A 14,425-nucleotide genomic window follows, 5' to 3' on the forward strand; every position below is an offset into this window, starting at 1 on the left:
AACATCAGGTCCTCCACTGTTGTAATTTGTCTTCCTATCTCTCCTAGAGACAGACACATCCAATGACGACCACATTGCTCTGTTATTGCTTCCCATATCTGAAACAGAGGCTCTTACAGTTAAACCTATTTCTGTAGCTGCTACTACAGTTCTATGAATTAGATCTTTCATGTCAGAACCTGTTGTTGAAGGCCCTGTTAATTCATTGGCAACAATCTGTTTCCATGATGTTTTAAGGCCTCTAAGCATTACAATAGTGTAATGCTTAGCTTCCTAACGTAACATTTCCAATGAATGACTTAGACGATGTATCAAAATCTTGATATGAAGCTATTTCCATTTCGTCAACTAAAAGGCAGCAGTTCCTATCAAGAGCATCCAATGAATGAACTTTTGTCTTGAGGAAAAAAAAACAAATTTTCTAAAATGCCGAAATTAATTTTTATGTCCCTAATCCTCCTGTTCAAGGTACTGTACGATGGTGCTGGATATCCAGTACTTCTGAGGTAATTATATCCATGTTTGCTCAAAGCAAATCGCATCTTCAGTCCTTTTATAATGGACTTTTCTGACCAGTTCCTTTTTGACTGCACAGCAAGGGTTCCTACTTGCTTATCGGACAAAAATGATGTCAATTTTGCATCTTTTTCTTGAAGCTGTTGCTCAAGGAATTCTATTTTTTTTAACAACTCTTCATTTGAAGCAGGTAGAGTTTCCTAAATTCAAAAAGAAATAGTAAACATGTTATGCTGTGATTATTTTTTTAAACAATGGTTGACTGAATTAATATATTTGTAATAACAATGATTTTTTCAACAATTTTTTTGGAGAATATTAAATAATTTACCACTTCAGTATTTGGCTTAGGACATCTTACTTCTCTTATCCTCTTGTCAGTTACAGATGGTGGTGGATTTGGAATGCTAAAGAGTGTTGGTACTGCAGTTTTTCTTAGTTTTTAACTATCTTTGCATAGTGACTCAAATTGAGATTCCTCAAAATGATCCTGTAAATACATAAAGTAATAAAAAAAAGTATACAAAATAAATAAAAGTACAAAAAACAAACCACACGAAAGAAATGTGAGAAAAGTGTTTCACACAGTGAGGTTGTGCCAAAGGCAGCAAGCATGAACTGTAAGTAAGTATAGGCAATAAATAAATATGCAGGTAATTAAATTAGGCCCAGTATTATAAAAAACTGAAACAATAAACAAACCATGTCTAACATATCAGCAGCAGCATCTTGTAAGCTTGGGCAGAATTTAATTATCCAATATTTATTTTTTGCCTATAATTTAAAGTGTTCTTTAGAACATTATCCAAAAATTAAATGAAGTAGTGTTTTGCTATAAAATTAAAAACAACTAAAATAAAACTTTATATTTCTTGCTATAGTGCTCTTACAATAGATAAGAAAATATGAGTTCACTTCACCCAACTTTTAAGATACTAGGCCGATAAATACATTTATAATTAGAGCAGACTATGATTCTTGTTATAATTGTAGTAATGTTTATTGCTTTAATTGAAATATTTAATTTTTAATTCTCTAATCATTCAAAACATAGGCCTAATTTCGAAGCACAGTGCCAACATGCATTTTAAAAAGCATCAACGCCAGTTTAAACGACAATTTTTTAAATTACATCCCCACAGACATATCCAATTAAAGTTATTAAAAACTCTAGAACGTAGTTCAGTAGCTTTCTGAATTTGTAGGCAATTTCTTATTTAGAGATGACAACACAAAATAACGCTTCAGAAAATATTATTTATCATGTATAAAAATCTGCTTTGTAACACATATCAGTAATAACTGTTTATCAATGTCATGAGGATTTAATTTGACGAGATCACATTCTTTAGAAGTATCAAATTCATGAAAGGATTTTGGCTTGGCCTTTGAAATTCATCATTATAGGCAGATTTATTTGATTGTTATGCATGCATTAAACACTACACATGCATTAAAAACACTACAATTATTTTTGAAAAATACACATGCAGTTTCACAAGTTTTCTGTGCTTATTTGAATGTTCTGCATTCATTTCTAAATCTTTACTCCATTGCCAAATTGTATAATACTGTGATTATAAATATATGGTACTTGCAATTATTGAAGTCAGATTATATATATTTTGTCTCATACTATTCAATTTATTCTATTGACTTCAGATGTCAATGTCAAAATTCTGGAAGTTATTTTAACCAAGAAACATTAGTGGGCACCGTGCATAAAAAACTCATCTAACTTTTTAACAATAGTGATTATAAAATAAAGAAAAAAATTATATATCATTCCAACGATATTGCAACTATAGTATAATGTTACATATATCTTTAGCAAACATTCAGATTTTATCTTGACTTTCCAAATTATGATTTGTTTTTTAATAAATTTCAATATGCTAATGATTTTCATGTTACATTAGTATAATTTCCACAATTAGCACAGGAAAACAAAATTTGCGCTTTATATTAGAAGAGAAATTTCTTTTCCACATTCAAAACATCCACATTGGCGATGTTTGGCGACGGGTACATTAACCCTAGACTAATTTAATTATAGCTATTATTACAGAAATTAGCAGATACTTAGGTTATTGTACACAAGAATTTCACTTTACTTACACATTATAAACATCAGAGAAGATATAAACTCTAAATCAAGGCGTAATTAACATTATACTTACTAAGCAAATTTCAGCGCTTGGACCAGGTTTCCAATTGTCTCTTCGGCAATTATTTACCCATATTTTTCTTCTTTCTTCATTTTTAGGAAATTTTACCAATGTATGACCTTTCCGTGAATGATTTGAACAATTAATAGCTGCACATCCGCCCATTTTACACAAAAAAAACACAAAAAATTGTTGCACCGTAACTACACAGCCGCCATTTAATCTCCCACTTGGGATAGCGAATGCCTGATGATTCAGCCTGGTATATAGGAGCCTTATCCTTAAGAGACATATCTAGTGATCTGAAGTACCCAAAATCGACAGTGGCCTATGTGATTAAGGGGGTCTAGTCTGGACACCGGTCGAGATCGATATCGGAAAACCAGTCGGGATTCTTTTTCCACTCGACAGCAGAAGGGAGAGCGAGTCTGGCCCCTTCAAATTCCGTCGGCGGAAGTGACGTTTATTGCATAGCAACCAGTCTATCTCACCTCTACATTGCTTCAGGCTCAGGAGAAGCGGGTAGTATGGAAAAAAGAAATGGAGAACGTTAATGGATATTTTAAATGCAGAAAGAAATGGCCTTTTCAAAACTTCAGGTATGTGAAGAAACGTAAACATAATTTTACGTATGATCTTTTGCAAAATTAAAATTTTCTAAAAAGTTACATGTTTGTAAACTATTTGTTAACAGGAATTTTATGATTAAAATACATTATTTTGTCTGAAAAGGTTATGCAACAACGTCATAAGTCAAATCATTGAAATATAGCACCGCGTACGCGTGTTTAATATTCCTAATGAATTTGAATAAAAAAAATTTAATTTTTAGCAACCCATGATTATATCAATAATTTTATTTATTCAGGAATTATACCTATCACGTAGCTACAAATATACTATGTATCGTAGATACCAATAAGCAGTGAGTAAAAATATAACAAACTTTTAACAAAAATAATAGGAAGAAAAATATTTAAAAAAAATAAATAACTATTTGAATCAAAAAAATTTTAATTTTTAGCAACCCATGATTATATCTGTAATTTTATTTGTTCAGGAATTATACCTATCACGTAGCTACAAATATACTATGTATCGTAGATACCAATAAGCAGTGAGTAAAAATATAACAAACTTTTAACAAAAGTAATAGGAAGAAAAATTAAATAACTATTGGTTAAATCAAAAAACATTATCTTGCACACACACATATATATATATTTTAACATATGCAGTGAAAGAAAATTGCAATACATATTCCTATTTATACTCTTTTTAAATCGATCACACCAGTGACCGTGTGGTAAAATCGCTGAACATTGGTACTTCGGTCCGAGGTCCAAATACTGCGAACGGGTTTGTTGCATTACCATCATATCTCTGATAACCAATATATCTGTCATTACCAACATATTTCTCGTAATTTCCAAAAGCATAAAAAATTAAGGCATACAAAACCTGTTTTAAATAAATAACTATATGTATATATAAATGTATTATAAATATATTAATATATGCAGTGAAAGTAAATTGCAGTACATATTCCTATTTAAGCCCTTTTCAAGTTGATCCCACTAGTGGCCGAGCGGTAAAATCTCCGAACACTGGTAGTGCGATCCGAGGTTCGAATCCCGCGAACGGGCTGGACGCATGGGCGTCATGACAGATATATTATTGGTAACTTCCAGAAGCATAGAAGTTTAAAGCACAGAAAATCTGTTTTAAATATATATATATATATATTAATTAACAGATGCATTGAAAGAAATTTCAGTACATATATATTTATACCCTTTTTAAATCGATCCCATCAGCGGCCGGTAAAATCGCTGAACACTAGAAGTTCTGTCCAAGGTTGGAATCCCACGAACGGGCTGGTTGCATGGACGTTTTCCTCGCTTCCCCCATGTTTTACGTGTATACGAGCCAGTTTTCCTTAGAATGTCCTCCACGAAGGCAACCCTCACTTTAGGCAAATAGCCCTCAAGGCTTTGCCGTAATTACATAAAACCAAAACTAAGCACTTTTTATCTGAATAAATATACACAAAACTGATGTAATATCTAAAAGTAGACCACATTTAAAAATCTGATAACTAATTATAAATCTTGCATTATAATATTGACAAGAATTTAACCGAAAATTATACAGGAATTTAACTTGTTTTATACAGGAGATTCTAGAAACTATTGGAAATTGACATTGATATCGGTACAGTTAAAACTACTTAAATCAATTTTTTAACTCAAAGCAAATTAATGTAAATGTTGAATTTAGGATGTGCATAGTTTGAATTATATACTGCATATTCTTTAATGCATGTCTAATGTATTACATTTTTATACACTAGAAATTCAAATAAAAGTAGAGAGAAATACATTATGATTTAAAACATAAAATTTCAAAATTTATAAATTACTCATCAAAACATGAAATTAAGTACATTGATAAAAATTACAATTTTAAATTAAAAGTATGCACCCCCTTCTTTATATGTGAAATAGGAAAACACCAAATATATTATTTTCACTAAAATTTAATTAAGGCATTGGTAATGTAGAATCGTCAGCATCAAATGCGTTATTTCTATAGCGAAATACTCGAGTTTTTTACAAATTAAAAAGAATAAGAAAGAAATTAAAAAATCTATTCTATCTAATTTTTATCTTAAGAAATTAAAATATCTATTACGTACACTTTAAAAAACAATCCGTGACCTACGGTCCTCAGTTTAGCTCTAAAACGACAGTCAAAAACTTGGCAGCTGTCCAGCTGACAGAAAAATTTCCGACGCGTCGATCTCTGTAATGATCGAGACGATGACACCAGACTCGCTCTCTGTAGAGTAGATCACAAAAAGCGACCCGTTCTTCTATCTCGACGGTGTCCAGACTAGGGCCCAAGAAGTGGAAGGTGAGCGGTGATTGTCGGAATGTGCCCCGAGTCGGCAGACCGACGAAACTGGGAGATAGAGACCGACGAGTGTTGTCCAGAGAAATTCGCAAGAACCACACCCAACCGATGGCCCTCATCCGCGAGGAGTTTCAACAGGCATCCAGGAGTATTGTTTCAATGAATACTATCCGTACGGAAGCACATCTGCTTGGTTTTCATGGTCGTGCTGCTGCCGATAAGCCTTTGATCACAAAGTCCAACCGCGCTGCTCGGTTAATGTGGTGCAAAGCACATCGAAATCGGACCGTAGATCAGTGGAAACGGGTTCTTTGGAGTGACGAATAAAGGTTCACCCTTTACCGTTCAGATGGCAAGGTCTGGGTCTGGCGTCTACCTGGAGAACGTCTCCTGCGAGAATGCATTGTGCCAACAGTCAAGTTCGGCGGACGTGGAATTATGGTCTGGGGGTGTGTCTCCTGGTATGAGCTGGGACCCTTGGTCCCCATTCATGGTAAGCTCAACTGCGATGCCTACTGTACTATTTTGGATGACAATGTGCTTCCTACGTTGTGGCAGTTAAACGGGTTGGACCCCTGTTACTTTTAGGACGACAATGCCAGTTGTCATGTTTCGACGTTAACCAAGGCTTCGTATGGTGCCAATAGAGTTCATCGAATGGACTGGCCTGCCCAGAGTCCAGACCTGAACCCTATCGAGAACCTCTGGGACGAGTTGCATCGGCGAATTCAGGGGTGAACTACCCGTGCAAAATCGGTGAAGGAACTTCTATGTCTTCTCCATACCGAGTGGAAGAAAATACCACTAGCTGTCATACAAAGACTTGTGGAAAGTATGCCCCGGAGGGTCCACGCTGTAATTACCTCTCGTGGAGTCGTTACCTTTACCAACTATTGATTTTGAATAAAGTTAGTTTTTCTTATCTATCGCAGGTGTCCAAATACTTATTGATCGTCAGTGTATACTTTAGGAGCAGCAATGTGACGTAAAACATCAAGGAAACGTTGTTTTGCTGTAATTGGCTTGTGACTGAAATTTTGCAGTTGACTGGAAAAGAGAAAGTGACTATGCTAAATAACAAGGTTTAGTAGTGGGGGAAAAGGAACTAAATTCAGTGCCATATCAACTTTTAGAAGGGGGGCAGGCAAGTAGAAGTGACAATGAATTTTAAGAATTAAGATACATTACTTCAAACAAAACGTTAAGCGACTATGAATAAATATTGTTACGAATTTTGTACTTATGTATATAAATACTTTTAGTGAAATTGTAGTATTTATTCTGTATAATGTAATATGAAATGCTTGAAGAAATGATGCAGTGTGTAAAAATAAGATTACAGGGGGTAAGTATATTTAACAGTGAGTAAATGGCTATCTCGCTAAATTGGTGAGATATCGTCAAAGCAGCTATGGTAAAGTCACTATACTTGGCAACACTTTAGTCCAGTCCTTGTCTAAGAATAATGGATATCGCAAATGAATAACTGTAATTGATCTTATATGTAACTGTAACTGTAATTGTATCCGGCCTTCATATGCTTTTTAGCAAGGAGGTTAGAATAGAAGGAGGGAGAGATCGCAGTTTCCTCTACTATTGGGCAATGAAACCCTACCTAACAAGCAGTATCCATGTTTGTTCTGTCAAGCATTGCATTGCGGCAATGAAACATACGTGTTTCTAAGCTGTTCTGTGCATTTATTTTCCAGTAAAAATACGTTAAATTTTCGTTTTTAAAGTAATAAAGATGATATCCATAATCGGTAGCGGACACTTAGCAGACACCAGTTAGCCGACAAGACATTTAGCCCACACGGACACTTAGCCGACATGGACACTTAGCCGACAGGACATTTGGCCAACACAGCGAGTGAGCCGTCAGGACATTTAGCTATGGGACACAACTGTCAAGTCATTTAGTCAACAGGAAAATAAGCCGACAGTGACGTTTAGCTGAAACGTACCCAATAATAATTCAAATTTACTATCAATTATAAAATTTATCGTCTTCTCCATAAGTTCAATATTTAAATCATTTTCTTCCCTTATCAGCAAAACTAATTTTTCGATTCTTAAAGATATCATATGTGCTTTTAATTAATGTGTGGTGTATATTGGCCAAATTGAAAAAGCGCTGAAATTTCTCGTTAGGGAATATGAATTAAATATCGAAAGGAAAAAAGATTTTTTTACCTAAGTACGGCGGTCATTTAATTACATTTTAATATGGGATTTTCAAAAATTATCCGCAAAGCTTCTTCATTAATCAACTGGGTTCTTTTGAACACTTTCACATCATTAATAATTTTTCTTGCTTACTTAATAATATTAATTTTCCAATCTGGCTCTTCTTAATGCTTTCAAATTTATAGGAAATTAAGAGTGCGATTCTGTAAACATTTTGTTGACCACGCCTCTCGCTTGAAATACTTACTTAGGTTAATGTTTATAACACTAAACTGTTGCATAATGTTTCATTTAGAATTAAAATATTTGGCTAATCTTTGAAATATGTTAACAGGTAGTTTGGCGACATTTTGGTAAGGCGATAAAGGTTAGCTAGGACTTTAGCAGTGTACATGGATAAAGTCAAGTGTGTGCGCAATGCCATTTTTGTGCAATTCTGAGATTTTTTTAAGTGAAAATAGGTCGACGTGTACATGGATACCATGTATGTGCAGCCTATTGAATATGATTTATCGGAATTGGATAGTGCACGTTTTATTACACTGCAAAAATATACATAGATTTCTCTTTTCCTAACTAATTTGTATATAATATTATGTACTCACAATCATAATATTAACACACAATCATCTTTCTTCTTTCATCAGGCGATAGAACCCCAGGATAAACACCGTGTATCGCAGTTCTCTCTATTTATATATATAGTATACGCAATCATTTTTCTTCCCTAAATAAAAATTATGCAATAATTCAGCTCTCTCAGTATTAACTTTTGAAGTTTTATCATAATGGCCATAGTTAGTAGGTAAAAATGAATTTGCCCAATTCCGACATTTTAATAGAGTTGCTTATTTTTATCTTAAGAATGGTAAATAACTGCCGGCTGACGATGAAGTGACAATGATTTTTAAACATCTCTTTATGGTCACCAAAACCTTGAAAATTCTCTTTATCATTTTTTTAATAGCAAAATAAAATAGAGATGCTAATCTAACACTAACCGCCAATATTTCCTTTAAAAGCATAATTAAAAAGTAATACTTACTTCGGTATTCAGGTTTGGGACATTTTCCAGCAACGCATTTATAAAGGTTTAGCCTAAAAAAGCAATTTTCATCGGAAGAGACTGGTTCTATATTAAGTAAAACGGTCTATATTAAGTAAGTATTCTTGATAGGCCCAGTAGCGTCTGAGCGGTAAAGTCGCAGAGCACTGGTAGTTCGGTCCGAATTTCGAATCCCGCGAACGGACTGTCCTTAGTTTGGGTGTTTTCTTAGTTTTCCCCATATGTAACGTGTATACGAGCCAGTTTTCCTTAGAACGTCCTCCACGAAGGTGTCCCTACCCTTAGGCATATAGCCTTCTGGCTTTGTCGTAATTACATAAACCAAACCTACTTCTGTTAGATGGCCGCAGTACCATGTAGCTAACCCAAAAACGAGAAAGAGAAGGAATGAAAGAGAAAAAAAAAATAAATAAAATTAATGAAAATTTATACATTTTTAACAGATATTGAGAAAAGTTATATTTTAGAAGAAAAACATTAATATAACATATTATATTTAAAATTACACATCACGACTTTCAAAACACAGTACATAATATTATCTATTTACATGACTGATCTAGTTAAATCTAGCATCGATAGATGGCACCACATTACGGTGACTTTTCAGGATCTGATGCTTTGCTCCGCTCTACGTTGTTTGTGGCCGCCTCCTTCTGCAGCTTCAGTTATGAATAAAACAAAACCTTAATATTTTAATTTTAAATTAAGCATTATGCACTAGTTTAGGGCTATAAACATTAACCTAAGTAACACCCCGGGGGGTCGACGTAGAGAACTCTGCGAAGCTACTGGCTAGGATCTGTACCTGGGCAGTTTCGGCCACGGGGGTATAATATTATTGAACTTGGCGGTTTCACTTGCCCAGGAGGAGATACCTCAGGACTAACTCTGTTGGCCTGCCTGGGTGGGTCGGCATAAGTCACGGAGCAGTTGGCTCTGTAGCTCGGTGTGATGATCACACCTTGGTGTGGGACGGCACCGTAGTTTGCTAGGTAATGACCTATTGTGAACTGCAGCCCGTGTAGTACTGGTGAGTAGCCTTTGAAATGACCGGTCTGATCTCCAAGTTGATAGTTTCCCGCCTCGGTGAAACCTTAGAACCGGGAGTGGTGACCCAGCGGGCCCAGACGGTAACCGTGGTTATAGAGACCATTTTAAAGTCTGCCACCCAGGATTGGGACCCCGGGGTGGTAGCATGATTAGTGTATATTTCTACTCTTGGGAAGCCAAAATCTGGGATCCAGCCCCTTGCCTGATATGGGGGTCTCACAGTTGGTACCAGATGTGTAATGTCTAAGACGGGGCACGTATACAAATTATTATTATCCTATGTAAGTATTTTAAGCGAGAGGCGTGGTCAATAAAATGTTACAGAATTTTTATCTCCAGGATGGTGGCATGAACTGCAAATTATAGAGGTCACAAATAATTTATACCTTTGCTGGTCTTAAAAATTCACTTTTTTTAACTAGTTTTAATAACAGAATAAAATATATTTGCTGAATCAACCCTCACCGCCATATGTTTCTATAAAAAAGTATAATTCAAGAAAAACAAAAATTTTAATTGCATTATTCAGATTTTTCACGATAGGGAAAGGAAATTTCATTAGTGGGAGGAGCCAAACGATTTTTTAAGTGAAGGAATGTAACATGATGTCATGAGCAAAATAGTAATGAAACGTAAAGATATTAGAAATTTGAAAGCATTTGGAAGAGCGAGATTGGAAAATTAATATCATTACGTAAACAAGAAAATTATTAATGATGTGAAATTTGATTAAATGAAGAAACTTTACGGATAATTTTTGAAGATCCCATATTAAAATGTAATTAAGTGACCGCCATACTTAGTAAAAAAAATTCTTTTTCTTTTCGAAATTTGATTCATATTCCCTCACGAGAAATTTCAGCGCTTTTTCAATTTGGCCAATATACACCAAACAGCACGATACATATCAAACAATGCTAAATTAACACAATAATTAAAAGCACATATGAGATCTACAAGAATCGAAAACTGAATTTTACTGATAGGAGAAAAAATAACTTAAATACTGAATTTATGGAGAAGTCGAGAAATTTTGTAATTGATAGTTTAAATAAGTTTTGGGTACGTGTCAGTTAAACGTCACTGTCGCTTTAATAACCTGTTGAATATATGTGTTGACAGTTTATGGAAATTTCCTGTTATGTTTTACCACCAATCCTCGAATTCCATATCACAGATTATGTTCTTACTGCATTAATATAAATATTAACAAGACATAGTGCACAATAAAAATTAAGCTTTATTTCGGAACTTCGCGCACACTGCCCGACAGCCTGCCTGTTTCGCTCTGCTCGCTACTCGTAAGAAGCTTCTCCTCTAGGGTTGCCACACTTATCGGAGGGCGCAAGGCGCGCTCCTTATCGCCATCACCACAGAGTTTCCCCCCAGTTCCTTTAATGGCTATTCAAAGGAACGACATAGGTTATGAAATTATCTCAGAGTATCCGTGCTGTCGGGTATTTTTTTTATGATTACAAAATTAGAATATAAAATTAGAAAAGATCAAAATGCAATTCAATATATAACAAGGTATTGACACATATAATAAACATGAAATAACAAGAAATATGTTAAGATATGAATTTTAAAAAAGTGTTTTAAATTGTTATGTAAGAAGCAAGTTTCTTAGGGAAGTGAACATATCTTCCCGACCTGGTGACAGTTTGTGTCTTAGAGAGTTCGTTTGCAGATTTATTCTGCTGAACTGTCTTTAAGTCTTTATTTGTTTTTAGTTCAGGCAAATTAGAGTCCGAAAGCAAATAGGCTGGTTTCACACGGTCTATAGACACAGTAGATTTCAGACCGTTAACATCAATTGTGAAAGTTTTGTTTGTTCTAGAAAGGACTTTATGCGGACCTGTGTATGGTTGGCACAGAGGTGGCTTTACTCGATCGACACGTAAGTATACATGCGTACACGACTTTAAGGTAGCACTTACGTAACATTTTTCTTGGCAATGTGCAGATGTTGCTATTGGATTCAATTGTTGCATTCTATGCCTAAGATTCGTGATAAATTGTGTGTCATACGGAGATATCTTAGATGACGTTATCATATCACTAGGCAGCTTGAGAGTTGTGCCGTACACCAGTTCAGCACAAGATGACTGTAGATCCTCCTTTACGGCTGTCCGAATACCAAGCATAACAACTGGTAATGTTTCAGTCCAGTTATTGGTCTCGTGAGCCTTGAGAGAAGATTTTAAATGTCGATGAAATCGTTCAACAATGCCGTTGGACATTGGATGATAGGCTGTTGTTGTGATTCTGTTCGTACCTAAAATGCGCGTAAATTCTGCAAAAAGTGCGGATCTCATTTGAGAACCTTGGTCTGTTGTTATGATCGATGGGCAGCCAAAACGAGATATCCAACAGTTGAAGATGGCTCTGCAAATGGTTTCCGTTTTCATATCCGGGATGGGAATGGCTTCAGGCCATCTGGAGAATCTATCTATTAGAGTCAAAAGGTACACATTGCCTTCTGATGGAAGTAACGGTCCGACGATATCCATATGGATTTCTGAAAAACGTGCATCAGGAAGAGAGAATGTGCCCAGTGGTGCTTTAGTATGCCTAGTAATTTTCGATTTTTGGCAAGATTCACAGGATTTCACCCAATTTTTGATATGACGTTTCATATCAGGCCATACATAACGAGAACAAATAAGCTTCGTAGTAGCTGCAATTCCTGGATGTGACAGATTATGCAGATGATTAAAGATGAGTCTGCGAAAGGAATTCGGAACAAATGGACGAGGAATGTCTGTTGATATGTCACAAAGAATATTACCATCAGAATATTGGCACGGTTTAAATTCCAGTTTCAAAGATGATGTGTTGTTTTTGAGAAGGTCTTGTACCTCCGGATCATGCCGTTGAGCTTCCGAAAATTTTTTAAAATCCAAAAATGGAGATTTTGTTATGGAATCAATTTCGATTCTTGAAAGAGCGTCAGCAACGACGTTTTTTGAACCTTGCACATGCCTAATATCAGTAGAGTACTGAGAAATAAAATCTAAATGTCGCAATTGTCGAGGTGAACATTTATGAGGGTTCTGTTTAAAAGCGTATATTAACGGTTTTTGATCCGTATAAATTATAAAATTTCTGCCCTCTAACATGTGTCGGAATTTCTTAATTGCAGAATAAATAGAAAATAATTCCCTATCGTACGCGGACCATTTCTGTTGACTTTTACTGAGTTTCATAGAGAAAAATGCTATAGGTTCCCATGTTTGTTGAGACAACTGCATAAGTGTGCCGCCGATTGCGACGTCTGAGGCATCTGCCCAGATGCTTAGCTGGGCTCCGGGAATAGGGTGTCTCAAAAGGGTAGCCTGAGCAATGGCATTTTTGGCAGCAATAAAGGCTTGTTCAGCATTCTCGTTCCAATTTAATTGTGGGGATGAATCCTGAACACGAGAACGAGATTTCTTTTTATTAATATAGCCTTCTAACAATTTTATTAAAGGGGAAATAATATGTGCTGCTTTAGGTATGAAACATCTATAAAAGTTAAACATGCCTAAAAATCGGCGAAGCTGAGTGAGAGTGGTAGGTTGAGGAAAATCTAAAATACATTTGACTTTGTCAGGAAGAGGTTCAATTCCGTTTTCACTAAGGTGAAAACCTAAGAAATCAATAGATGTTTGACCAAAGGTGCATTTTGAAACATTTATGCAAAGTCCATATTCCTGAAGTTTGGAAAATAAAGCTTTCAAATGCCTGCAATGTTCCTCAGAATCTTTAGAGGCTATGAGCAAGTCATCGACAAAAGCGTAAACACCTTCTAAATCCCGCGTGACTTCATCTATAAAACGTTGAAAAGTCGCGGATGCATTGCATAAGCCGAATTGCATACGGATACTTTCGAATAAACCGAATGGTGTGCATATGGCGGTTTTGTGGATGTCGGCTGGGTTAATTGGTATTTGATGGTATGCCTTAATCAGGTCGACATGACTAAAAATTTTAGTACCGTGCAATGCAGTAGTAAAATCGGCTAAGCATGGAATAGGGTATTTGTCTTTTATTGTTTGAGCGTTCAATGCTCGATAATCTCCTACAGGTCTCCATTCCAGACTTCCCTTTTTTGGAACCATGTGAAGTGGGGATGCATAATTGCTGCTCGAAGGTCTCAAATGCCCCAATTGCATCATAGTTTGAAATTCTTGTTTTGCTATTTTTAAGCGATCTGGAGCTAACCGACGAGGTTTTGCAACCACAGGTGGACCTTTAGTTATGATATAATGAACGGTGTTATGTTTAACAGGTTGGTTAGGATCTGGTAATCTAGTAACTGAAGGAAATTCTTTTAAAATTTTGTGATATGGTGTATCACTAAATACAGTTTTTACTGAATAAATGCTTGCATTTTTCACGCAACCGACGGTTTTAAAATGCGTTTTTAAATCTTTGAGACATTTGTTTCTGAGATCAGGCACCAATTCAAAGAAATGGAGAAAATCTGCTCCAAGAATGGGTGTACTAACATTTGCTATAAGAAAAGTCCATGTAA

At 35.4% G+C, this 14,425-nt stretch overlaps 1 protein-coding gene across 2 annotated transcripts; it reads right to left on the reverse strand.

The window, feature by feature from the left end:
• Positions 1-26: 26 nt before the first annotated feature.
• Positions 27-3,128, reverse strand: LOC118205694 (THAP domain-containing protein 10-like). 2 transcript variants are annotated; one of them, XR_015039471.1, is made up of 3 exons: positions 2,697-3,127; positions 848-1,006; positions 27-716 (listed from the first exon to the last, which is right to left on the reverse strand). XR_015039471.1 is itself a non-coding variant. In XM_085810844.1 (2 exons), exons 1-2 carry the CDS (start codon positions 2,847-2,849, stop codon positions 959-961), a joined length of 201 nt encoding a protein of 66 aa, XP_085666970.1. In that variant the 5' UTR covers positions 2,850-3,128; the 3' UTR covers positions 723-958. The 2 variants fall into 2 exon arrangements, 1 of the variants encoding a protein (XP_085666970.1); XM_085810844.1 differs by lacking the exon at positions 27-716 and having other exon boundaries at positions 723-1,006; positions 2,697-3,128.
• Positions 3,129-14,425: the final 11,297 nt, after the last annotated feature.

The sequence above is a fragment of the Stegodyphus dumicola genome, chromosome 2 (genome assembly GCF_044657685.1).
Source record: "Stegodyphus dumicola isolate Sdum_Otavi_A_Nest chromosome 2, ASM4465768v1".
NCBI classification, from domain to species: Eukaryota; Metazoa; Arthropoda; class Arachnida; order Araneae; family Eresidae; genus Stegodyphus; species Stegodyphus dumicola.

Coding starts and splice junctions, on each gene's coding strand:
- LOC118205694 (XM_085810844.1), bottom strand. CDS start 2,849: ATGGGCGGATGTGCAGCTATTAATTGTTCAAATCATTCACGGAAAGGT. Junction 1,007..2,696: donor CAAGCGCTGAAATTTGCTTA/GTAAGTATAATG, acceptor ATGTATTTACAG/GATCATTTTGAGGAATCTCA.